The 26,542-nt window shown below is 56.8% G+C and overlaps 1 protein-coding gene across 7 annotated transcripts; it reads right to left on the reverse strand.

The window, feature by feature from the left end:
- Nucleotides 1-1,485: 1,485 nt before the first annotated feature.
- Nucleotides 1,486-24,730, reverse strand: LOC113908067 (junction plakoglobin). 7 transcript variants are annotated; one of them, XM_027568009.2, is made up of 16 exons: nt 24,563-24,707; nt 17,064-17,249; nt 14,096-14,308; nt 12,196-12,455; nt 11,741-11,979; nt 10,823-11,024; nt 9,666-9,810; nt 9,439-9,542; nt 7,935-8,273; nt 6,574-6,729; nt 6,257-6,376; nt 3,848-3,998; nt 3,615-3,736; nt 3,050-3,089; nt 2,624-2,789; nt 1,486-2,308 (listed from the first exon to the last, which is right to left on the reverse strand). In XM_027568009.2, the coding sequence occupies exons 3-15, from the start codon at nt 14,298-14,300 to the stop codon at nt 2,638-2,640; spliced, it is 2,235 nt and encodes a 744-aa protein (XP_027423810.1). In that variant the 5' UTR covers nt 14,301-14,308; nt 17,064-17,249; nt 24,563-24,707; the 3' UTR covers nt 1,486-2,308; nt 2,624-2,637. The 7 variants fall into 7 exon arrangements, with proteins under 7 accessions (XP_027423810.1, XP_027423807.1, XP_027423805.1 ...); XM_027568006.2 differs by having other exon boundaries at nt 16,963-17,249; XM_027568004.2 differs by lacking the exon at nt 17,064-17,249 and having other exon boundaries at nt 24,563-24,730.
- Between the last annotated feature and the right edge of the window lie 1,812 nt (nt 24,731-26,542).

The raw sequence follows: 26,542 nt of genomic DNA on the forward strand, positions 1-26,542 counted from the left end.
GGATCTTGCCAGGGCCCTGTCATGGGCTGAATGTCTGTTTCCCCCCAAATTCACATGTTGAAGTCCTAGCACCCAAGGTGATATTTAGAGGTGGGGCCTTTGGGATGTATTTAGGTTTAGATGAGGCTATGAGGGTGGGGCCCCGTGGTGGGATTAGTGCCCTTCTAAGAGGGAGAGACCTCTCCCTGAGCTTGCACCAAGAACTCAGTGAGGAAGTGGCTGTCTACAGGCCAAGGAGTGGGCTTTCGCCAGGTGTGGAATCTGCTGGGACCTTGATCTTAGACTTCCAACCCCCAGAACTGTGAGAAATAAATGTCCGACATTTAAGGTCCCAGCCTATGGTATTGTTATAGCAGCCCGAGCAGAACAAGACAGCCCCGAACACAGAGTGTGGAGGAAGTGCACTGTTAAAAGTCCCTGTGATTCTGAAAACTCTGTCCTGTCCCCTCCCCTCAGCAGAGTTCGGCTTAGCATCCTGCATCTCATCACCGCTTGCCTGCACCCCACACCTGCCTCTCAATTGGGCTCCGCGCACCTGCCACCAGCACATCCGTGCCAGTGTCAGAGATCCTGTGCAGACTAGGCCACGGCCTCCCTCTACCGCCTGGCCTCAGGCAGGTGAGGAAATGAAACCATGGCAGGCCCACAGGTGCCACAGGTCCTCAGGTTTGGCAGGCGCGTTGCAGCTGGGCCCCCCCGGGTAGGGAGATGGGGGATGCAACAGCAAAAGGCCCCACACTCGTGGGGAACCGTCACGTAAGCAGACAGTCACGACATCGGGATCGGTGAAATGATGGTGTGCATGGGGCATTGTGGAGCAGAGAAAGGGCCCCAGTTCGGCCTGGCTGGGAGCAGTGGGAGGTCATGGAGGAAGTGTTCCCGGAGGGAGGTCTGAGCTGGGTCCCAGTGAGTGAGCAGGTGAAGGCATCCTGGGCAGAAGGAACAGCATGGACAAAGATCAGGAGGCAAGAGCCAGCGAGGAGGATGCTGGCTAAGGGGACAGAAGGGATGGGCAGGGGCTGGGGTGGCCCACCCCAGACCAAAAAGGGGCCTGGACGCCAAGCCATAGGCCACAGGGAATGTTCCGCCCAAGAGAAATCCACCACATGTACGCTAAGGCTGGACGGGGCAGGGCTGGAGGCCGAGGCTGGCAAGGAGGCCACCCCTTGGACAGACACACGAGGCCTGGTGTCCCTGAAGGGGGGACTAATGCCCAGCCATCTCTTCACCCCTCCCTCCTCCTAGGGTTCCAAGGTTCCAAGCTGGAGGCCTGTGAGTATGTTTGTGCACTGAATTAAATCTACTCCAGATACTTAGACACGCCTTTCTCCCTGACTCCCCTCTGTGTCTTTGCTACACACAAGGTGGCCATGAGTGCATGTGAGAACCAGCCAAGGAGGCACCGGGCTGCTAAGGGAGCCCCCAACTCCCCATCCCACCCCTAAGCACCCCCCTCCCCGCCCCACCGCACAGCCTCCATTAGATCTGTGTGTTAGTTTTATTTTCTTTGCTTTGGTCTATACAAAAAAAAACCAATAACCAAAAACATAAAGCCAGAATAATAAAACTCTCTGCTGGGACCTCCCCCAGCCCCCCACACCCACGTGCAGGAGGTGGTGGTGGGTTCGAAACAGGAAGGGGAAGAGAAAGCCCCTCACCGCACACCAGAGGGGTCAGCCAAGAGCACTTCTCAGGAGTCAGCTAGGGCGGTTGTGGGTGGGACGGGTGTGAGGGTGTCATCCCCAGAGCTCCCAGGAAGGGGCCAAAGCCGGGTCAATGTCCTGGAGAGAGGAGCAGGAGGGTCCTGGAGTGGAGGACTCACTCTCTGCATCTCTGTCCCATCTCTGTGGTCCGTCCCTGAACTTTTCAAAATAAGCTTTGGATTCTGGGCTTTGGGCCTTGAACCTGGGTCCTGGACACCCCAGGGGCTCGGAACAGCTGGTTGATTGGAGTTCACTGAGACAATCAGGTCCAGAGAAGGAATCAAAGCTCTGTGGGGCCCAGGCCGCTGGACTCAGGCCAGCCAGGGTGGGGGTGGGGGCTGATTGCCGGTGGGGGAAGAGAGCAGGTGGTTGAGTCTAAAGCTTTAGTGCCGGGGCCACAGAGGTGGGGAGGGGGTGTTGGGCCCTGGACCCACAGCCCAAGACAGAAAAGCAGGAGCAGATCACCATCCCAAGAAAGACCCTACAGAGGACCTCTGGAGGCGTGGGGTTCGGCGAGAAGTCGCAGCCCTGCTCCGCTGGGCTCAGGTACTTTTCTGTCTCGCCCCATCGCCTGCACGGAGAGCCTCTCAGATGAGGAACCGCACCTGGGGGTGAGGCAGACACAGAGGGATCAGGGCAGGCCTGTGGCCCCTAGGAGCTTGTCACCTACCCACAACCCACAGGAGGGGCAGGACTCCCTGCCCCCAGCAAGATAAGGGACTAAGGCAGGCCAAGGCACACCCCTTCCTTGGGGAAGCTCAACAGCAAAAGGCCCCACACTCGATCCCCCCCGAAAAGAGCCAGGGTTTCAGGAGAAACATGACAGAGCCTCCGTGAGAAGCAGGTTCTAGAGGGGAGGAAAAGCCTGTCTCAACAGCCTGCGGGCATGAGGGAGGGCTGCGAAGCGGGAAGGCGCCTACTGGAGTGGAGCCGGCTAGGCCAGCATGTGGTCCGCCGTGGGGTAGGGGGGCCTCAGGCCATCGCTGTAGGTGTCGATGGGATAGTCCCCGTCCATGTCCATGTGCATGTCCAGGGGGTCCAGGGGCGCATCGCTTGAGTACATGGGGCGGTAGGTGGCATCCATGTCTGGGGAGGAGAAGGCAAGAGGACCTTCTACGGTCTGCAGACCACCCTTCTAGACAGTCCTCGGTCCATCTGCAATGGGCCTGACCCCCTCTTCAAAACTCCCACATCAGGGGGCCTAGACAGGAATATGTGTGGATACTACACAGTGGCTGCCATGGGTCTTTGGCCTCAGAGACACAATGCTTCTCCTTGGCTCACATCCACAGAGACCCCACACCTTAGGCACTCGGTGGTCCCTGAGGAACTCTGCACACACTTACCATCTGCATAGGGTTCATTGATGGGGATCATGCTCTGGGCCTAAGGAAAGACACAGAGAAACATTGGGGGAGGGGAGAAGGGTGGAAAAGGTAGGCTCTGGGCTGGGGGGTGGGCAGCTAGAGAGGCTGCTAGAAAGGGGGCCACGGAAAAGCAATGACCCCTCAAAGGAACAGAGGATGAAATGGAGTTACACAGTGCCCCAATGGGCTCCTCTCCTCAGGCACCCCCCTAGGGTGGAAGGTCCCACCGTTCATGCTTGGGGGCACCCACAGAACTAGAGCAGCCCTGGGGACAGCAGTGCATGGGATGACTTGAGAGCAGGTACCAGGAGCTGCCCCCCACCCCCGCACCAGGATCAGACAAAATAAAATTGCCACTCTGGCAGGTCAAAAACAGATAGTTTAACCTACTACTTCCATCTGCTAGAAATTGTCATCAATGATCCAGTTATAAAATAAAAATCTACAAAGTTGATAGTGTAGTAGGAGCCCCCTTAAAAGTGCTGTCCTTGTGCACTGTGCAATTTGCACAACCATACACTGCAGTCCAGCCCAGGATACTCACGGCCTCCCAGGCAGCGGGGTCATGCTTGAAGAGGGAGTTGGTGAGCTCCACAGACACGCGCTTACGGTAATCTGGGTTCTTGTCCTCGGAGATGCGGAACAAGACAGCAGCAGCGTAGGTGGCTGAACAGAGAGAAGAGGAAAAACCAGTCCAGGCGCCTGCCTCCACCCAGGCTGGAGGACCAAGACCCCACCCTCCTCTGCCACCCCCTCGTGCAGAGCGCAGCCCCTCACCGGTGCCCTCGTTGTGGGAGTGCAGGAGCTCCATCAGTGGGGCCGAGGCACCCTCAGCATCAATGGCATCAGCGGCCTCCTTATCCTGGGCCAGCTCACACAGGACCCCAGCGGCCACACGCTGGATGTTCTCCACTGACGAGTACAGGAGCTGGGGGGAGGGCGCATGGGGTGGGCAAGGAGTGCAGGTGGGGGACGTGTAGGGCAGGAGGGCAGCCCGCCACCCAGCCCTGTCCATCTCCACCTCCCTTTTCCGGATTTAACACAAGGCTCCTACCAGAAAGTGTGGAAAAGTCTAAGGGAAGTATAAAGAAAAGGAGAGAAAACCAGCCACTACTCCGTACCCACCTACGGCCTCTGGCAAGTCTTCATCACGTTTTTATCATAGTCCTGTTTTACACCTATCTATATAAATTTTGATTCTTGCTTTTTTTTTTTTAAGCATTTTTTTTTTTTTAAGATTTTATTTTTAAGCAGAGGCGCTGGCGTGGCGCAGACGGTTGAGCATCTGACTCTTGGTTTTGGCTCAGGTCACGATCTCGGGGTTGTGAGGTCGAGCCCGCAGTGGGCTCTGCCCTCAGCGCGGTGCCTGCTTAAGACTCTCTCTGCCCCTCCCCCCACGTGCTCACCAGCAAACGCGTACGCTCTCTCCTTCTCTCTCTCAGATAAATAAATATATCTTTAAAAAAAAAACCCAAACCAACAAAAAAGATTTTATTTTTAAGTACTCTGTACATCCAACATGGGACTCAAACTCACAACCCCAAGATCAAGAGTCGCACACTCCGTCAACAGAACCAGCTGGGTGACCTGTAGCATATATTTTGATATTTTGATTCCTGCTTTTCTTTTTTTTAACCTAATACTGTAACATAAGGCATTTTCCTACATTATTAAAAAATTTATCCTAGAAATCTATGAGTCCATACTGGTAAAAAGAGAGTACTAAAAAGCCAAACAATAACAACAACAAAAACAAACAAAAAACCCTCATGGGTCACAACCAGAGGTCACAATGGCACCAACGATCCCTTGCTCTGAACTCTAGTACTTAAAGGGAAAAAATTTCAAAAGCAAAAATTTCTTCAACTTCACGGTATGCAGTCATATGATATAACAGATCATTCTTTTTTTTTAACCACTCCCTTATCATTGGCCACTCATTTTGTTTTCAATTATTGTAAATAGCATTGTGATTGTTGACTGTAGGTATAAATTTTTGCCATGTTTTAAATTATGTTAAAACGATGTCACAAGGAAAAAATCCCAGACTTGCGTGGAGCCCGATGCAGGGCTCCATCCCACGACCCTGAGATCATGACCTGAGCCAAAATCAAGAGTCAGAGGTGCCACCCAGGCGCCCTGGATATGAATATCTCCAAGGCTCTCCATACAGATGGCAGAATCGCCTTCTGGGGCCATTTCATCACATCTTTGCCAGCCCAGGGCACTACCCGCCCCCCCTTTTCTCCCTAATTTGATAGTGGAGAGTGGGATCTCACTGGGAGCGTTGGCTTCATTCCTTTAAACTTCTGGGGTTGAGCACTGCTTGTTTATGAGCGACCTGAGGATTGCTTCTGCCTCTGCCCATCTACCCACTGGGGTCTAGCCTTAGTGAGCTCTTTCATATGAAGGATATTAAACTCTTGTCTATTATGATACTTGGCAAACATGTTCCCAGTTTGCTACTGACTTTTTCATGCTTTTTAGGCTGTTGTTTTGTTTTTCTTTTAAAATTTTATTTATTTACTTGACAGAGAGAGACACAGCGAGAGAGGGAACACAAGCAGGGGGAGTGGGAGAGGGAGAGGCAGGCTTCCCGCTGAGCAGGGAGCCCGATGCAGGGACTCGATCCCAGGACCCTGGGATCATGACCTGAGCCGAAGGCAGACGCCCAACGACTGAGCCACCCAGGCGCCCCTAGGCTGTTTCTGATGTACAGATGATTTTAATGTTTATGTGGTTGAATCTGGAGATATTTTTCTTATTTGTGATCTCTTTCCTTGCTTTTTTTTTTTAATTTCTTTTAAGATTTTATTTGTTTGAGAGAGAGACAGAGATAGCATGAACAGGGAGGAGAGGGAGAAGCAGGCTCCCCACTGAGCAGGGAGCCCGACATGGGGCTCGATCCCAGGACCCCTGGATCATGACCTGAGCCGAAGGCAGACGCTTAACTGACTCAATCACCCAGGCTCCCCGCTTTCCTTGGTTTTGAATGGAAAGCCATTCCCATGCAGGGATTTGCTAAGTGGTCACTCCTGGTGTGGCCACTTTTCTCCACACTCCTCCAAATACCTTTTGCTGCGTGGCCCAGACCCACCAAACCCATGGCTGCCAAGCTTCCCCTTTCAGTAATGGGGATGAGCAGGGGTTGGAGGGTCCTCTCCTGTCCACCTGCCCCAGACTCACCTGTACAAACAGGGGGATGGTGTTGAGTCGGAAGATCTCCATGCGGTTCATGGGATCCCGGGCGAGGATGTGCAGGGCTCCGGTGCAGCCCTCCACAATCTCCTCCATCCTCACACCGTCCTGCACAAGACGAGGCATTGGGGACGTGGCAACCAGTGGCCCTTGGACCTGGCCACACACCCCCAGCATGACAATCTGACAAACCTCACGGGTCCTCAGAGTTCGCCTCCGTGACAACTTGCCTCCCCGCTTACACACACGCGCACGCACACATGCACAAACAGGACAACCCTGAGCCCCAGGGAGGCCTCGCTCACCGTGTAGGGCTGCTGTGTGCCTGCAGCCGCATGGCGCTGGGCATCCTGGTGAGCTTTGACCAGCAACTGCACAAGGCGGGGGATAACCGCCGCCTCCTGCAGTGGGGCGTGGTTTGCTGGGCACAGGGCCAGATTCCTGACCAGGCCGATGGTTGCCTGATAAAAAAAAGGACGACAACAGGGACATTTCATGGGCATCTGAAGAATCCCAACTTCCCAGCAACATCTCCTCCTTCCCTTGTCATCTCTCCGTCCCCCAGGCCAGACACAGACATGCTGGAAGATCTCCAGACCATGAGACCACTCCCAGCCCATGTCCCTTACTCCATAGGATCCGTGGGTCCTCATGTCCAACTCTAACAGCCCCTGCTAAAATGATATCCCATTCCAGAACATTCTACCAGCCCCATGCCCTGCCCCAACCCGTCTTTTCTCTTAACAACCTCCTCCCTGCCCAGACACCAGAGTCTTACCTGCTTTTCTGATAATTCCTAAACCCTGATTATCAGGGAGTCCTTGCTATGGCTGACCCCAAAGCTTCCTGCTTTGGTGATACTCATATTACAATCAATCCCCAGCAAGGCAGCTCTGGGAAGAAGCCTCCTCTCCAGGGCACCCCATCTCCCAGGGGCCACTCTGGCCTCCCAGGGTCCCTCAGGCTCTTGCAAAGCAAGCTGTCATCTCACCTGACCCCCAAAACAAGAAGCCAGGAAGGCGGGGACAAAAATCATAAGAGATGGGGACATGAGCACAAGGCAGACGACCTGCCATGGTCACTTGTCACTTAGCTGCTAGGTCAAACCCTCCCCGCACCTCGGGCTTGCAGTAGGGACCAGCCTCAAGGAGGGTCCACATAGTTTTGTTTTCTCACTATGGATTTTAAAAAATTCAATGTAGAACTCCTTAGAGCCATTCTTATCTGTACTGTTCAACTGTGTAAAATCTCACCAACGGGAGCCCCGCCAGTGGGCTCTCCTCGACCCAGGCAGCCCCCTTTACACCCTTAACTCCATATGGCAGACATTAAATGTCCCCCCAGAACACTTTCTATTTTTTGTCTTGTTAGCATCCCCCCTGAGCTGTAGCGGGACGCATGGCCTTCTGACACAGGACACTTTGCTAGCCTCCTTGTAACCAGATGTGGCAATGTGACCAAGACCCAAATGTGAGCGGAAGTGATGTGTCCCACAGACCAGCCACATCGCCTTGGAACCTGTTAGAAATGCAGCGGCTCGAGCCCAGCCTGCGGGACTCAGGGCCTCTCTGTCACAGCAGCTCTGCCTGTGGCCATACAGCTCCTAATCCCGCCCGCAGGGAGTGCCTTCCCCTTGCCGAAACCCTCCTGCGGCCACAGTCCACACCTTGACCAGCGGCCACTGGTTGGGCTGGTTGAGCAGCTTGACAATGGCCGGAATGCCATAGTTGAGGCGCACGGAGTTCTGGGCCATCTCAGCCTCGGGGTGGCGGCTGGTCAGGTGGCGCAGGGCACAGACAGCAGGCTCCGTGATGTCATCCTTGTCGCCGGCACGCAGGATGGCGTGGATGAGAGCCTCCACGCCGCTGTTCTGGGTCACCAGCGTCTTGTTCTTGCTGTTGTTGCACGTCAGGTTGGACAGAGTGCCCGTGGCACAGGTGAGGACATTGACGTCGTCCACACTCAGCTGGTTCACCAGAATCTTCAGCACACTCTCCAGGCCCTCCTGTGGGTTGTGGGGGAGGCAGCGGGGAGTGAGGGAGATTCCCTGCTCCCAGGAGTCTTCCCAAATCTGTCTGGTGGCGGGGGGGGGGGGGAAATGGCCTGACAGGGTCTGAAGCCCACTCAGCTAACAGTCAATGGGCCCTGCCCGCATGCCTCGGAGCCTCCACGCCCGTGCTGCTATCCCACCGGGCAACTGCCGCTCAGAGCGGCTTGCCCACACACCCACAGCCAGTGCGCCGGCTCGGAACCCAGGCCTGCCTCTAAGCTTGTGCTCTTCCCTCCCATCCCCTGCCCCTCTGCGTCCTCAGACCCAGACAGGGCCGGGAGGAAATTGTTGAGGCCACGTGCTTCCGTGGCCCAGCTGGCCTGCTCTTCCTGGCTTCTCACCTTTCTGGGCCTTCATGCTGCCCTCTCAGTGGTCCCCAGGCCAAATCCAGTTTCAGGGAACATCACTGACCCAGAAGCCCCACTTCTCCCAGGGGGAGCCCCAGGAGCCTTGTGGTAGAACAGGAAGACTCCAGGCTCTGGGATGACACTGCTGAGTCCCAGTTCTGCCATTTACTAGCTGTGACCAAGGGCCATTACATAATCCCCTGGGCCCCCGTTTCTTCATCTAACCACCTGGTCCCCTATTCCACCTCTAGCTGTTGAAAGGGGTAAGCGAGCCAATGTCCACAAGTGCCTAGCAGGGTCCAGCACATGGCCGGGGCTGAATAAACAGCCTGTTGATGGGGTGCAGGGGGCCTCTTAGGAATGGTAGTCGGAGGTTGGAAGGAGGGACCAGGAGTCTTGTCCTAAAACTGCATTTTTCCTTAAACTGTGTGTTTAGTCACCAGAGCCCCCAGGCTATCTCCTGGTACATTACTGCTGCTCGCCGCAGGATCTAGGTCAAAACTGTTCCCCAGGGACCACCTGAAGTCCAGCTTAGGAACATCAGCCCCTTCTTCTATTCCCCTTCCTGAATCCTTAACAGCCATTAGAGCCTTAAGCTAAAGGACGGAGGGATCTCAGGGTATTTCCAGCCTCAGCCACAATGGGGCAAGATGTATTGGCCTCAGGCCCCCCACGGCTCCTAAGGTCAGAGTTGCAGACAGGAGCCTGCGTGCGGCAAGAGGGGAGGATGAGGTGGCTGGAGAGGTGGACCCAGGCCCAAACGCCTCCCTCACCTGTTTGGTGGCCACGTCCGATAGGTTGCGCAGGGTCCAGAGGCAGTTCTGTACGAGGCGGGGGCTGTTGCTTGTCAGGTGTTTGCCCAAGGCCTGCATCCCACCTGGGGCAAGGGACAGGGAGCACGTCGGCCACGGGGAGCACGGCACCCCAAGCCTGGCTGCTGGACAAGGCCCCCACCCCAGCCGTCCTGGCCACATGGGCCATCCTTGCAGGCCATACTCACCAGCCTCCACAATGGCAGGCTTATTGCTGGGACACACGGACAGCACTTTGAGCACACGGCTGGTGGTCCAGAGCAGCTTCTCATAACTGTAGTTACGCATGATCTGCACGAGGGCCTGGGGCCCTCCGTTGGCCAGGATGATGAGCTGAGGGGGAGACGGTGGAGAACGAATGTGAGACAGACAGGAAGTATGACAAGGAACAAGGAAACGAGAGGGGCGACAGAGCTGTCACTACTGAACTTCAGCGAAAACCTGAATAGCTTTTGTGACAACTAAAAATGCCAAAATTTTTGAAAAAAGGATAATACACAATGCTGACAAGGATGAGGTAAAACTGTACTAACAGACACCATCACTACCAACGCTGTAAGTGATACAATCCTTCTGGAAGGCATTTGGCAATCTGGGTAAAAGCCCAGAAATATTAAAAACCCTTAGCCCCACTGATGAAAAAAATTGTCCACGCTTTGGGAAAAGCTATGTGCCCAAAGATGCTCATTACAGCACTGTTTATAAAGGTAGAAAATCAAAAGCCATCTAAATGCCCTCCCTAAGAATAACGTCTGGGGCCCCCACTTCATGAAATGCTATTTGCCACGATAGAGGGTGATTCTCAAGATACAGAAAAAAAAATGTTAAATACATAGAAAACAGGGGCACCTGGGTGGCTCAGTAGGCTGAGCCTCTGCCTTCAGCTCAGGTCATGATCCCAGGGTCCTGGGATCGAGCCCTGCATCAGGCTCCCTGCTCAGCGGGGAGTCTGCTTCTCCCTCTGCCTCTGACCCTTCTTGTGTGCTCTCTCTCACTCACTCTCTCTCTCAAATAATAAATAAAATCTTTAAAAGAAACACACAGAAAACAGATGCAAAGTTGTACATTTGCCAAGGCTACAACCACATACAAATACGCCCAGAGGACGGCCCTGCAGGAAGCATATGGAGATAGCGGTGGTTGTGTGAGGATGGTGACATTTTTTCCTTTTCCTTTTCCTCAAAATATTCAGGTATATGATGAAAGATGTACAGCTGCATACACTCATACATTTAACCTAAAAAGGGTAAGGAGGTAACCTAAAAAGTGGCCGGAAGCTGCAGCTGGACAGAAGGTGATGCTCCGGAGGACTGCGGGGCTGGGCTGGGGGCGGCGCACAGCCCACCTTGCTCTCCTGGTTGCCGTAAGCCAGGAGCTGCAGGCAGTCAGTGGTGATGGCCAGGAACTTGGGGTTGTTCTTGTTGAGCAGGGGCACCATCTTCTGCAGCCCATCTGCCAGGCGCACCGCCATCTTGGCGCCCTCCTGGTAGAGCAGCAGGTTGTGCAGCGTGGTGATGGCATAGAACAGGACCGACTCCACAGGGGAGCTGGGACGATGGGCAGGGTGTTAATGTGAGTCGGGTCCCAAGGGCCTGGCGTGAATGTGGGCTAGCCCCCGCCACCAGGAAGCCTTCCCCATACCAACACCCCTGTGGAAACAGCCCTTGACGAAAACATCATCGTCCCTTGAGCCCGGCCCCGCTCGGCCCCGAGTGCACAGTGCGCACCACTCCTCTCTCTGCCAGGACCACGACTCCCCCTGCGCCCAGGACTGAGCGCACAGTAGGTCTACTAAGGAACTACCACATGGGAGGCCATGTGCTAGAGCGGTCCTGTGAGGGGATCAGGGTATCTCCAACCTCAAGGAACTCACAGCCTGGCATGGATATAAGGAGAAAGACCGATGAACCTCGCAAGCTGGGAAAGATACGGGAGGCAAGGAACTCTCTCTGCTGTTCCCTCTGCCTGGGATACTCTTCCCTTCATCTACCCGGGCCAAGCCCCACTCATCCCTTGGCACCCTGCTATTAGAGTGCACAGAGCTCTGAGCAATCTTGGGCAGACCACTCCCTAGCCTATACCGGATCCTGGGGACTAACCTGCTAGTTTCTTACATGCCATCTCCCCTGCTAGGCCGTGAGAAGCTGAGCCCCAGGACTGGGCATGGGGCTGCACCTGGCACACAGTAGGTCCTTGATAAATGTTGTATGGAAGCCCAAGGGAGGGGTATCCCCAGGATCCTACAGTGAGTAGGGGTGGGTACCTGAGCATGCGGACCAGGGCAGGGATGCCGCCTGACTTGAAGATGGCAAGCAGCCCCTCGCGGTGGTGGGAGAGGTTGTGCAGGATGCTGGTGGTGCAGCGGGCCGTGTCCAGGTCACTGGTGTTCTGCATGGTGCGCACCACGGCCGCTACCAGCTGGGGCGAGCCCATCAGCGCCCGCCGCGACGCCTCTTTCTTGGACAGCTGGTTCACAATCATGGCTGCCTTGGTCACTACCACCTGAGGGGGAGGGGGAGGGATGGGAAAAAGTGAGCAGATGGGCCGGGCCAGCTGCCACTGTGAGATAGAGGGGCCCGGTGAGCCCGTCCAGAGGATTCAGAGGGACCCAGCTCAAACTCTGCCCCGCTGATGCGGCCCGGGGTAGGGGGTCCCCTGTAGACACCTGACCTGTCCCCTCTCTGCCCCGCCCCCACCCTGGCCAGACCCCTCCCGGACCGGGTCCTCATCGTTGAGCAGTTTGGTGAGTTCAGGCAGGGCCCGGGTGGCCAGCTCGGCGTCATCCTGGTAGTTGATGAGATGCACGATGGCTGACTTGAGCAGCTGGGACGGCTCGGCCAGCCGCTGCAGGTTGGTGCTCTGGCCCTCCACCTGGGTGGCCAGCAGCAGTGAGCTGTCTTCCCCTGTCACACCAGGACACATGGCCTCCCGCACCCGCTTGGCTCTGGCCGTCGTGGACATCTGGTACTCCAGGTCACCTGGGGGTGGGGGGCAACGGGCAGGGACTGAGCCATAGGAGGTGCATGGGGAGGTACACTGGGGAGCAGGGCAGGCCTTGTAGACAGCCCACGTGGGTTCTCGGGGCTAGCTGCCACCCTGACCAAGGCCCCAGCGACACCCCTCACGCGGTTCTGCCTCTAACCAGGGGAGGTCACCACCGCCTCAGTTACGTCAGCTGTAAAATGGGGCCCCACCTGTTCTGTCCATCACAGGGAATTCTTATGGGAATTAAATACTAGTTGTAAATTGCTCTGAAAAAAAGGATGTAGTAGTACACACATCCCTACAAAAGTGTTAGTGAATGTTACTATTCATGGGAATAGTTAACACTTTTTGAGTACTTACTATATGCTTAGCAGTGAATTAAATGCTTTTCTTATATTTTCTCATTTATCTCATAATAACCCGGTAAGTACTATTATTATCTCCATTTTACAGATGGGGTAACTGAGGCATGGAGAGATTCTAGGAGCCCAAGCTGGGGTCTGAACTCAGACAGCCTGACTCCAGAGCCCAAACCCCAACCCTACACCTCTCCCTTAACAACCAGGTTGAGGTAGCAGGAGACAACCTAGGTCTCCTTTCAACTCTGAAATCTCACGATTCTAATTATATCCTCATCATCTCCAAAGGAGGCAACTCTCCCATTACACAGGCAAGCAAATAGAGGCCCAGAGGGCCACCCAGTATCATACAGCAGATCAGAGAGAAAGGCGGGAGTGTGGGTTTCAGAAAGCAGGAGGTGGGTTCTCAGCTCAGACTCCGGGTTCCACCCCCTGGGTGGGTCCAGAGTCCCACATATAGGTGCCCAAGCTTCCCAGGCATCCCGATGCCCTGGGGGACAGACACACAGAGAGGCAGAAGTTCCACCCTCCAATTAGTTGGGAAGGAGGAGACACCCACAGATCTTTCCCACCTAAATGCTGGGCTTTGAGCTACCAACACAATGACAGGCCCGCCAAGGGGCCCTTGCCTGCTGTCAGGGAGGAGAGCCCCGGGCACTGAGGCTGAGCTCCGCAGGGCCTGCACCTGTCCCAGCCCACCCCGTACCTGTCCCAGCACTCACAGCTCACCCGGCTCAATGCGTGGCACCCTGGAGGCACCTATGGACAGTGGTCTAGGGCCCACATATTCCTCTCCCCCCCAGAGAGGCCAGGGCCCCCGCTGGAAGCCCCAGGGCCAGGGGCCAGCAGCTGGGGCCTCAAGCCACCACCCGGCCTCAGGCTATCTGTAGGTCTCCTCCTACCCCCATCGGGAGCCCTGCCTCCCCATCAAATTTGAGGCTCCTGGAGCAAAAGGACCATCTTCCCTGATAGTCCCTGTGGGTCCCCTGAGGGCAATAGTGATGCCTCAACATTATATTATAAGTTCATCGAGGACCAGGACCATGACTTTAGACTGGCAGGAAGGATCTCTGCTTCCTCTCCATACGGGAGGTTCAAGGAAGAGGAATCCACCGCCCTCTCAGATGGGGGCACCCTGAAGTAGCTGCGCCTCCTCCCTCAGACAGGAGCCCCCTAAAGTCGGCCTCCCTCTGCCCCGACAGGGCCGAGGCTGGCTTTTTGCTGAAGTACTTCCGTGGAACAGTTTCCATGCAAGAGTCCCCGGGGATCCTGACCTTGGCTCTGGGGCACCTGGGTGTAGGTGGTGGTCTTCTTCAGTGTGTACTGGCGCCCACAGGCCTCATCCTCTTCCATGACGCCCTTGCTACTGACCGAGGGCACACAGGTGTTGGCACCCGAGTGGATGCCAGAGTCATAGGTGTACGTCTGCTGCCACTCAGTCACCTTGATGGGTTGTTCGATCAGGTTCATCACTTCCATGGCGGCTGCTGGGGACACAAAGGAGGGACAGGAAATCAGCTGGCTCTGGGGAGGCATCCCATGATCTGGCCCAGCCCCCAGCTTCAGCCCATCCCCAGGCCCAGGGAGGGACTGCCCACAATGGAATACCCAAGTGTGAGTCCTGGGCTTAGATCCCTAACCTCCAGCCCAGGGGGGAGCGAGCCCTATGGGCAGTGCGGCAGTAAAGAACCAGATGCCCCCAACCCAGCCCTGGGCTCACTCACCTTGCTGTCCCCGCCCAACACTCCCGGAGCAAAAGGCACTCAGGACCTCCAGCAGCTTCTGGGGTCCTGCAGACCCACCCCCATGCATGGGGCTCTCTGGGAAAGTCTCTGGTGAGGTACCTACACCCCAAGCATTGGACAGGAAACTGGGCGGGGCAGGGAGGCAGTCTGACAGGTTTCTCTGGAGAGCCCTGGAGGCTGCTGGGAGCCGTCAAAGGCTCCCTTGGAGACTCCAGGATCTCAGGATCTTTCCTGAAGATGGGGCGAGGATCACAAGTGACCCCAGAGGCCCAAGCCCTGAGATCCCTGTCTCCCCAGCACCCCAGCTCCTAGAAGCCTTTTCCAGAATTCTGAGCCCCACTGACCAGTTCCAGTATCAGCCACATACTACTGGGCCAATTCACCTCTCCGTAGAGCCCAACCCTCATCTGCAAAATGGGGTAACACCACATCCCTCGCAGGCTGTCGTGAAGGCTGGATTTGTAAAAGACCCAGCCTGGTGCCAGGCACATAGTAGGTGCTCAGTGTTGGTGGCCACGGCCATGGACGTGGCCGTGGCCATGTAGCAACACTGTCTCTCCCTCGGAGGGGTTTTCTCACTTCCTGTCCTCCTAGAACCCAGACTAGAGATAAGGGGTGGGGCAGGCCTCGGGAGGGGTGTCACTGCTATTCAGGTACCCCTTCCTCCCCCTGCAGAGACTTGGGGGCACTTGAGGTTCATGAATTGCTGGGCCCTACTGTGGACCCCTGGTGAATTCTCACTTGGTCTGTTGGGCTTCCCTGTCTCGGGAGCTGACCTCCAGAGTCCAGCCCCTGGGAGGAGAGGCAAGGGAAGCTGTGCTCCAGGGAGGGCCTGCCCCATGCCAGAGCGTTCATGAACGCCGTCATCCGCACAAGCGGGTGCTCCCCCCTTTACGGACAGGGAAACTGAGGCTCCACCAGGGGAGGTGGCACAGCAGAGAAATGGCAGAGCTGGGACCAGGCAGAGGCGTGAGGGACACCCCAGTCTGTGGCCTCTGCACACGCAGTGTGGCCTCACACAGCAAACAGACCACAGGCCGGTCCACCCACAAAGGTGGACGCGACGCAGCCCCTCAAACCTATTGTCCCCATCGTGACGGGGAAGTGGGTAAGGCCCAGGGTGGTTCAGCTGGCTCAGGCTGGCCCCACCCCAGGAACAAAGATCAGCCGGGTATGTCTTCCAGGGCCACCCTCAAGGAGGAGGATGAATGATCCTCAGGCCTCCCTGCCTTTTATGGTGACACGGGCTCCTTCCCTGCCTGTGAGCGCACCTGAACAGGCAGAGGCAGGAGCCAGACTGGCTCCCAGCCGCCTCCTTCCTCTCCTCCCTTCACCCCAAGTGACTCAGAGTTTCGAGCTGATAAACAGAAGCAGGCCCAGAACGCACCAGACAGCAGGCTGGGTGCCACCAGCTGCACCCAGCTGCTTCCCAGGCACTGGCTATTTCAGGAGGAGCCCCCCGCCCCCGCCCTAACCACACACTGGAGGTGGGAGAGAGAAAGAAGAGAGAAGTTTGGAGAAGAGAGCCTGTCACAGAGCCGCCCCGGGGGAGGAGAAAAGCCCGGGGAGGAGGCCTTGGACATCCCAGTGCTGCCGAAGGGAGGTAAAACCCCAGCAGGACAGACAGCTGCCCTGACCCTGTAAATGCCGCTAGGCCAGGCAGAGGGCGGAGCCCACATCTGGGCGCTGAGCCTTATAGTCAGATCTGCTCAGGACAAACTGGCAATGTCCAGCCCCGATCATAAGAACACTCCATCTGAGCCAGGAAGAGCCCCTCCCCAGCAGAGACCGCCGCCTACCCCTGGGGCTTCTCAGCCCAGCCAGAGGGGCGCAGGTCTCACTCTGAACCTTAGAGATCACCCCCCATCACCACCACTTGCCAGCCCCATATCCACGGGGACCACCGAGGTCAAGGCTGGCCACAGGAGGGGCATTTTCCCAGCAGGCCCCTCACCAACGCCCCACCGCCCACCCCTCTACCGCCCACCCCACCCCCGCCAGCCCCAGGCCTGGAGCCAAGAGAAGCTGAGGGCTGGCGGCTGCCCAGGGCAAGACAGAAGCCACAGGGAGGTCAAAGGATCCATGGGGGAAGGGACACTCAGCTGCTTTTACTGTCAAATGAATCTCACGCTTCCCTCAAAGCCACCCTGGCGGGCATTTATCCGGCCCAATTTCCAGTTGAGAAGACTTGAGACACCACCCTGAGAACAGGGCAGCGCTCTGCTCAGATAGGGTCGGCCTCGCTGCACACCGGCGTCCAGCCCGCTAAAAAGGGCTGCTCCCTTGGCTCCTAACAGGGGACGCCCTGCGGTCAAGGCGAGCGGGTGGCTGGGGCGTGGGTAGAGCGGAGCCCCTTGCGAGCAGGCGGAGAGGCTGGGGAGGCCAAGGGGACTCACAGCTGGAGGCAGAGCACCGGCTACGAAATCAGGCGTCCCAGGCCCTGGTCCTGGTCCCAGCTCTGCCACAAGCTTACTGGTGTCCTTAGACGATTACTTGCCCTCTGTGCTTCATCCACAGAAAGAGTGGCCCAGCTGATCTCAGAGGAACGTTGGTATCTAAGACTCAGGCTTCCCAAGACAGACAAGAGAAGGCGGAGGGTGGGCCAGGGCAGGGACGGCACACAGTTCAAAGAGGACACACACCAGAACGCTTCTCGAGGAAAGGATTCCGGGGTGAGCTCCTCCTACAGGAAGAAGGCTAGGAGTCAGACCTCAGGCAGGACTGACAGGCCGCCCCACCTTCCTCCTCACCAGCTCCCAGGAGAACCAGGGGAATTCTATCACCAAAAAACAAAAGTGCTGTGTGGGCAGTTCCCAGGGTAGAGGGGGCCGCACCCAGCTTGGTCTCGCGCCTCTCCACCCTGGACCCGGCACGGGACCTGCCACAACACCCCCCGGACAGAGCCAGGGTGGAAGCGGGCGAGACAGGGACGGGCCCTGCCCACGCGCTCCGGCCAGAGCCGGGCAGAGCCAGACACGGGAGGCCTTTGTTTAGCAGCATGCTCTACTGTGGGCAACACAGGCGGCCGAAGCCAGCTCCAAGATCACAGCATGGGGTGGGGACAGCACCGGCGACAGGAAGAGGAGCCCGGGCCCCAGAGAAGGCGCGCCAAGGAGCCTGCCCACAGAGGTCCACACTGGGTAGGAGTGTGCAGGCGAGCTTTGGACACACCCTCCCCTTCATTCCTGCTTCCTCCCCGGTGTGGCCACCTCAGCAGGCTGCCCCCTGGGCACTCTAAGTCCAAGACGGCCCAGGGACAGTGTGGTCCAGTCCTGACACTCAAAATAACTGCCACGGGGGCAGGGGGGGGCTGGCCGGCTCAGTCGGAGGAGTGAGCAACTCTTGACACCGGGGTTGTAGCTTCTAACCCCACGATGGGTGTAGCCATTGCTTAAAAATAAAATGTTTTTGGAAAACTAAATAAACAAAAACAAAAACACCCTGCCACCAACCTACCGCAGGCCCCTGCCCCCACCAGCACCGCCGTCAGTAAAACAGGGTCAGTAAAACACCTAGAAACAAGGGCCGGAATCGGCCGCCCAGGAGGCCTGCTGGAAGGAGGCTTAGACACACTGCATGAGGGAGCTAGAAGAGCAGGCAGGGCCCTCCAGAAGTTCCTTGGGCCAGAGGCCAGCAGCCGTGCACACGCTCAGTGACACGGGCTCAGTGACAGAGGAGGGGGCCTGTGGGCAGGGCAGGAGAGCCTGGGAGTCAGGAGAGGGGATCCTTCCAGCCCCGTCACTCACTGGCTATGTGCTCTCGGGCAAGTCACCCGATTTCCTTAAGCCTCATGTTCCTCATCTGCAAAGTAGAGATGATCAAGCTCTCCTTTCTTGAGACCACGTGTGGTTCGTGGATCTCACACAGCCATGACCGCGGAAGCCCTCTGTCCACAGTAAAGGCCCAGGCCAGCTTTCTTCTATTAGCCAAGCCAAGGCATGGCAGAGGAGGAGGCCAGCAGAGTCGGCCCTGGCAAGGGGGCCAGCAGCCGGCCTGCTTTTTGGGGCCCAGGACCAGTGAGGGTGTCTGCCTCCCAGCCCCAGACCCGAGCCCCAGGAGTGGGGTAGGGTGTGGCTGGGGAGGAGGAGTTATGTCCGGTCCAGGAGGGGAGACACTGCTCTGCCCACTGCCCTCTGCTCTCTCCTCTCTCCCCAGTCACATGAGCAGCTTCCTGCATCCAGGGGTGGCCAGGCCAGTCAGGCCGGGACATTCCCCACATAGCAGTCCCAGGAGAGAGGCCGGGCTGAGCAGGGTCACCAGCCCCCACCCTTCCCCACTGCCTCTGACTCCAGCAGAGCTTTGGCCAGCGCTCCCAAGAACAGACAGAAACAGACCCTAGAAAAGTAGAGACAGATGTGACTGCTTCCCTTGAGAGCCCCGTCTCCCCTATCAGGCTGGGGCTTCCCAGCTAGGCCTCTCCCCTCAGACTGGTGGCCCCAGCAGCAAACACCCCACAGACGAGAGGTTCCTTGACAGATTCTGTAGTCTCTCCTTTCAGAATGGTCATTCCGAGCAGGCAGAGACCGAAATGGGCGCCACATATGGCCAGGGCCCTGGGGACAGGAGAAGACAGAGGAGCCCATCCTCCTGGATGCTTCCAGAGGAAAACCCTCACTTCCGGGCCGGTCTGGAGGACAGCCCAAGCTGCGGCCCAGGACTCACTGGGGGTGGGGGAGGCTCAGGTCAGGCCGTCCCAGCTGCTGTTTGTTTTCCTCCTTCTGGGCTCCTTCCCAAAGCAAACAAACCAGGGTGGGAAAATGAAGGGGACTTGGAAGAGAGGGAAATGCAGGGCCAGGTGGCTCGACCCTGAGGACCTCCCGGCTCCCCTGCAGAGGACTCCAGCTGGAGCTCCTGTCTCTGCTGGTGACCCTTTGTGGGCAAAAACCCAAACTGGTGGATCACCCCAAACCAGGGCTTCTGAGAATGGAAACACACCGCACCCAGCCTCAAGAAACAGCAAAGGGTTGACTTTGTCAGTGAGGCCTCACACACCAGGGCTTGTAGGGGGGCTGGGCAGCCCTGACCCCAGCTGGCATCCTCTCCTTAGGGGGTGATGCCCCAGGGTTTCATTCTGCAGCAATCTGCCTGACCCTCTCCCGGAAGCACAGGGAAGAACCAACCCTGAGTTCCTTGTTCTGCATTTGCTAAAGAAAACTAGGATTTGCATAAAGGTTTGGTTAAAATTTGTTATCGTATACAGAGCGTGAGATCATCAAGATAGAGGCTAAGAAACAAGAAAAGAGGGGCGCCTGGGTGGCTCAGTCGTAAAGCGCCTGCCTTCGGCTCAGGTCATGGTCCCAGGGTCCTGGGATCGAGCCCCGCATCGGGCTCCCTGCCCCGCGGGAAGGCCTGCTTCTCCCTCTCCCACTCCCCCTGCTTGTGTTCCCTCTCTCGCTGTGTCTCTCTCTGTCAAATAAATAAAATCTTTAAAAACAAACAAACAAACAAACAAACAAGAAAAGAGAGGGAAAGAAATGTTAGTGGTGGGATTATGGATGATTTTTTTTTTCTCTTGTAAACTTTCCTAAACTTTCCAGTTATTTTTTACAATGATCAGATGTTACTTTTTCAATCAAGAGGGAGAAGGTGTCACAGAGTCCAGCCTCCTCAGCACCCCCAAATAAGCATACTGATTACCCAGCCCCATCCCAACTCTGCCTGTCCCAGACACTCAGCCCAGTGTCCCTACAGTGGGAAGGAAAGCAGACCTGTGAACCCACACTCTGCAGGTCACAGAGAGCAGAGCTTCTTGTCCTGAGGGCCCCCAAAGGCTAAGGTGCCAGGAGGCTGAGCAAAGAGCTTTCTCTTCAGGCCTGGCCAAGGAAGTTGCTAGAAATTGGGGCAGTCCATGCCCCCAGACCACCATCAGATTCAACCATGTCCCGGGAGAGAGGCCTCAAAATGTCACTTGCAGGGACACAAAGCTGGGTGGCCTGCCCCAGCCACACCTCTCTTTCTCTTCACAGGGGTCACTGGGCCAGCCGGCTCACGGATACCTGTCCCTCTTACTGCCAAGGACTCTCTTCTCCCAGAAGACACCACCCTGCGAGTTACCCCAGGGACCCCAACAGACCTCAGACTGCTCCAAAGGTACTGACTCCTGCCTGCCCTCTCTCCTGGGCACAATGGCCCTCCTCCAGCTCCCGCAGACAGACCCCTGCTTCCTCCGCTTCAGAGAAGAGTCACCTCTGACCATCCATCTCTCCCTCTTACTCAGCAATGCAAGAGCTCATCTCTAACAGACAGGAAGTCCTTCCTCCTGTCTAGCCTCCATTCCTTCCCTAAGAGCATCAGTCCCCATGGCTCTTGCATCCCCAAGGGTGATGGAAAACCACAAGCCCAGCACCCTCTTTATAGCATCAGTCAGGACTGAGATCATTCTCTTTCCTTCTCTGTCACAGCAAGTCCCCTCAGCCTTCTCTTCTCCAGGATCAATAATCCCCATGCCCGGGGGCCCCTCTTGACCTCAAGGGATCCAAAAGCCCAGTGCTGACAGGCTCAGTGCCCAGGCTGCACCCACACAGAGAGAGGCCCCATTTCCCAGACCCATCTGGTGTCAGGTGCCCGGCTGGCAGAGGTGCCAGAGCCAGACAGGTCTGAGAGGGCAGTGACACCAGCCCCTCCCTCAGGGACCAAGGCTCTGGCTGACCGCACCCCATCACCAGAAAGGCCCTCCCAGGCTCCCGGGCTCCCGGGCTCCCAGTCTCCCAGTCTTCTGGGCTCCCGGGCTCCCAAGCAGAGGACAGCCAGCTCTTGGCCCCAGAGCAGCCAGGCAGTACTGACTGGCACAATCCTGCAGCCCAGTGGCCCAGTCCTAAATCTGACTCTCATTTCTCTCTCCTCCCCAGGGACCAGGCTCCCCTTTATGTTGGCACAGCCCCAGCCCCAGGCAAAGCAGGAAGCCCTACTCCCTATATAGGGACAAGCCCAGAACATCCCAGGATCTGGCCCGGGGCAAGCCAGGAGGCAGCAGCAGCTTTGACCCCTGCCCTCCTCTGCCCTACCAGCCTCCTCCACACATGGCCACTGCCCCTGGCCTTGGGGAGATGGCCCCCTCCCCCAGGAACTAAAAACCAAGCCATGGAAGTTTCAGAGGGCTGGAGGCTAGGACATGAGTCACCCCCTCCTGACCAACCTGCCCCCACCTTCACCACCCACACAAACCTGGCTGGGTCATTTAGAATTCTCCTCTCCCCAAACTCCCAAGCAGAGGCTCTCAAAGAGCAGTAGCAGGTTCTTCCCAGAGCTGCAGTGGGGTCATACATGATACAGCAGGATGGGCTCTGGGCTTGGAACCAGAGGACCCAAAGGCTAGTCTTGACCCTGCTTGGGTCTCGATGTGCATCTTTGGGCAAGTTACTTAACTCCCCTGAGTTTCAGTTTCCTCCTCTGCCAAACGGGATAATGATACCTGCCTCTAGGGACTGTCGTCAGGAATAAGTGAGAACACTCAAAGAAAAGTGCTGGTATCTGTAAAGTCCTCGCGTGCATTTTTAGTTACCATTTGTCAAGTACTTATTGGGTCGTGGGTATTACTCCCATTTTGCAGAGGTCACTGAGGCTCAGAGAAACGAAGGGACCTGACCAAGGCCACACAGGTAATGAGTGGCAGAGCCGAGATTCAAACCCAGCTCAGTCCACGCCCACTTCACTGTGCTCAGAACTGGCCCACCGCCCTTCCACTGACAGTCTGATCACCCCGTCTCATTCTCAGGCGGATCTTCTCCCCAACCCCTCATCGGGACCTGCCCCTCAAGCCTCCAGCGGGGAGCCTCAGTGCTGGCAGCCAGAACAGAGGTTCCAGAGGGAATGGGGGTGGGGCAGGGTGGAGAGAGCTCCTGTCACCCAAGCTGGTGCTTGATCTTGCAAGAAATGACTCATTGGATCCTACCTTTCCCCCTTCTACCTCCAGTCCGAGAACCACCAGTTGCCACCAGGCACCTCCTAGCAAGACTTCCTCAGTATTATCTTTTGATCACAGTCACAGACCAGATTAGCTAAACTAATCATTTAACCAATGTAATTACAATGCCTTCCCCTCCTCCACTTTGGCACACAGAAGAAGGAAAACAGGTTATTTTTGCCCAAATTCCATAACATTTGGCTCCCCAGAGGTACACTACCCATTAGAAAAGAAGGATGGGGTTCCCTCCTCAGCCTCCCCCTAACTCAGGGCACTCCATGGGGATGGGTCTGACCCCTGCCCACTCCCCCAACTTCAACCCGGAAAGAGGTGGTAGGGTCTTCCCAACTGAGTCAGGCCAAGCAACCCTGATTCCCTCCATACTCCCCTCCCCCCGGACTGAGGGAGAGCCCGGCTCTTACATTTCCCCTCCGGTCCCCAAGGAGGCTGGCGTCCAAATCCCCGCAGAAAGACCACACTTCAGATTTTTAAAAACCAGTGCTGAGAGCCTGGTGATCTCCAGCTCTGCCCAGGGAAGGGGCTCTCAGGAAATTGGGGTGAAGGGAGCCCTCACGCAGCTCTCCTGAAACCTTCTGCCGCACAGCCTGTTCCACTCACCCCACCCAGCTCTCAGAAAGGGGTGGCCGGGAGACAGACTGCAACAGCCTCCAGGAGGAACGCACCTTCAAACCCAGAAATCAAATGGAAACCAAACCCCAAGCTCCACACTCTCCGGCCTCAAAGACCAGCCAGCTATATAAGGTGGGGGATGGGGCGGGGGGGGAAGGCCAGAACAATCGCTCCCCCCACCCTCATCAGTTTGGCCGCCCCACCCCCATTCCTGGGGAGGGGGCAAAGCTTGGGAGAGAGCCACTGGCGCAGGCCTCAAGCAAGGGGGTGTGGTGGTCCCCGGAGGCAGGAAGAGAAGGAAGAAGCTGCTTCCCCTTTGGCCCACCCCCCCACCCCTGCCCCCACCTCGGGCCCCAGGGGCCCAGCAAACAGGATGGAGGTGGGGGCAGGGAGGATAGGGTCAGAGCGCAGGCACTGGCCCTGGCTCAGCCGGGCCGACTGGGGGAGGGGGCTTTGTCCCAAGACGGACCCCCTAAGCCTGGGGGGAAAACCCTTGGGCAAGGAGTCAGTTAAACCCGCAGAGAAAGCTGCCGTGAATACTTCCTCCTAGAAAGTTTGTTTGGGGTGATTTTTTCGACAGTAAGAGGTTAGAGGAGAAGAGTAGTCCTGTTCCCCTGCCGACGTTCTGGAAGCAGCAGCTACTGGAAACTGGGCCAAGGAATTCTCCAACCAGGCACTACCCCTCCGCTCAGACCCCAGTCCGAGCCACGGGTGCCAGACACCAGCTGGGCGCGCAGCCGGGCCCTGCGCCAGTCCCGCTGTCATCCCATCCCACCTCCGATGGCGGAGCCCTAGCCCGGCACCCACCGGGGCGGAGGGAGGCGCCGCAAGTACAGTACCTACGAGGCCGGGGCGCTGGAGGGCTGGGCCTCTGCACTCCGAGTGCTCACCTGCTCCGCAGGTGGGGCCCGCGACGCTGAAAAAATGTGCGCTCGGCCCCCACGGTCGGGCAAGCCGGGCGCAGACAATAGGGCCCCACCCAAGCCTGGGGGAGTAGAGAGGGAGGGAAAGCGAAGATGACGCGTGAGGTGGGGTGAGGGTGGCCCCAAAGACACCAGCGGCAGCAAGTTTCCCGAACTGTACATTCCTGACTACAGAGTGAGCCCTGGGACGCAGAGAGGAGCCAGGCAAAGTCTCCCTCAACAAGAGTCAGGGCGAGAGTCGGGGACGCGGCATCGGGCGAGCTCCACCGGCCGCAGGTCAGGCGCGACCCCAGAGGCACCTGCCCTCATCCCTCCCCGCCCTTCTCTGATTTCCAGCTCGCGCAGCCCCCAGCGCACAAGGCCGGAACCTCGCTCCCCCTGAGTCGCCGCGCCCAAGGACCCCAGCGCGCCCCCTGCCGCCGGTGCAGGGTGGCGCTCCCTGGCTCGCTCCCTCACCTGCCCGGAGACGGCGGGGATCGGCCTCTCGGCCGCTCGCCGCCCTTCCCTCGCCCCAGCGATCCCTGCCCCGATCGTCCGCACCTGCTTGTGGAGCCTGGCCGGGCTGGGTGTAGGGGTCGGGCCGGGCTGGGAGCCGGCGCGGGCAGCGAACTGAGCTGGGCGCGCTCGGGCGGCGGCTGCTCCGGACTCTGGCCAAAGCAGCAACTCAGTAACCGAACAAAAGGCGAAGGGACCTGACAGCCAAGCCACGCCTCTCGCTCCCTCGAAGCTCCGCCCCTGAGGGAAACGCCCACCCGCTGATGAGGGTTCACTGGCTGCCTCTCCAGACTGTCCCATCGAGGGGCGGAGCCTCGCGCCCAGTCCTCTTCCACCGCCGCCTCTGTTTATCCGCTGGCCATTGGCCCCGGGGACTGCTAGTCGGCTCTGGGGACGGCCTCCAACTTGAGATTCCATCCTCACTCCGCACCTATTGGCAGATAGAAGGTTACTTCTCCTGATTGGGCAAGGGATTGTCAGTAAGACTAGGGAAAGAACCAATGGGAAGGATGGGGTGTGTCTTGCCCCACCCTAGCTCTGAGCAGGTGAGACTCATTACTCTCCCCTTCCCCCTACCTGTCCAACAGGTGAGTCAGGAGGCGCCATGGGAAAGGACAGACGCCTTTACAGGCCAGCCAACTCAGCGTCAGGCATGATGCTTCTTTGAGCTTATTCACCCTTGCCACAGAGGGATAATAACCTATTTGTATAGCATTTCATAGGCTTTTTTTTCTAGGTTGGGATTTTTTCCCCAAAGACAGAGTGCTCATGAGATTTTGAATTAGAAGGCCTGGGTTTAGGTTCTGCCACTTAGTAGCTATATGATCTCAGCCAGTTACCTCATCTTTCATCCTGTTTTTCTTCATCTGTAAAATGGGTACATTAGCTGTATCTGTCTCATGGGGGGGTGCGGGAATAAAATTAAGGTTTGTGAAATCATTTGGACAACCGCTAAATGTTAGAATTTAAAGATATGGAGGGGTTTTTTTTTAATTCTCATGACAATTCTGGAAAAAATATTAGGACAACAAAATGAGCCTCATTTCAACGATGGGGAAGCTGAAATTCAGAGAAGTCACAAAACAACAAAGTGGCATATCCTACACTAGCACCCCTTTCTTCTAATTTCAAGGCCCACCAAATGCATGCGCTCCTGGTGGAATAATAGCATAGACATAAAATGTCAAAAGCAGCGGGGAGGGGTGGGGGGAAAGGCAAAAGCAAATATTCTGGGCAGAGACAGAAGAGCAAAGATTTGGGACAAAGAGAAAGTAGTGATGGGTTTGGGAAAAAAACAGGCATCAGATCTAAAGGAAATCAACACTAGCATAAAAGAAATGGGGCAGCAGCCCCCTCAGTGGTGGAAGATTATGGGTTAGTGATCAAAAAGAACTTCCCAATAGGCAAACAAGTTATGAAGACAAGGGTCTTTCCATGCTGTGGTTAATGAAACGGGTGCCTGCTCTCGTGGATGTACGGTCTGCTGAGCTTACTACAGACATTCATTCAAGGCACCAGATGAGACTCTGGTAACACAGAAAACCACAATGATCCCAACCCTCGAAGGGTTCCGGGAGAGCTAAGTGTAAACAGGTCACCTTAGCCACTCAGTGTGTGGGAATTGGGGGAGTGGTTGTCACGAAAAGGTCCTCCCTCAAACAAGTTCTATAGTCCCAAAGCTAGCGCCCAGGGTGGGCTGGGTGAAGGCACGCCAGCAGTATACTTGACCACTTTCCCACCAGAGAAAGGAACGATGGCCAAAACAGTCTCACTTCTGAGGCTTGTGCCATCCAGGAAGCCTTCCTGGAGGGGGCCAGGGAGACATCAACATCCTTAACCAGGTACCATCCCACATGTCAGGGCCACTGCCCTTCACTTAGTTTCCTTGACTCCCCCTCCTCTTTTCTGAGTATCTTCCTCCCTACCTTATCCTTGCCCACCCCCCTACCTGCTCCCCCCAACCCCCAGCCAGGCTGTACAGTGGCCAGCCCTCACCTTAGGAGGAATAGAGCTCCCAGCCCTAGG

This window comes from Zalophus californianus, chromosome 16 (assembly GCF_009762305.2).
Source record: "Zalophus californianus isolate mZalCal1 chromosome 16, mZalCal1.pri.v2, whole genome shotgun sequence".
In the NCBI taxonomy this organism is placed as follows: domain Eukaryota; kingdom Metazoa; phylum Chordata; class Mammalia; order Carnivora; family Otariidae; genus Zalophus; species Zalophus californianus.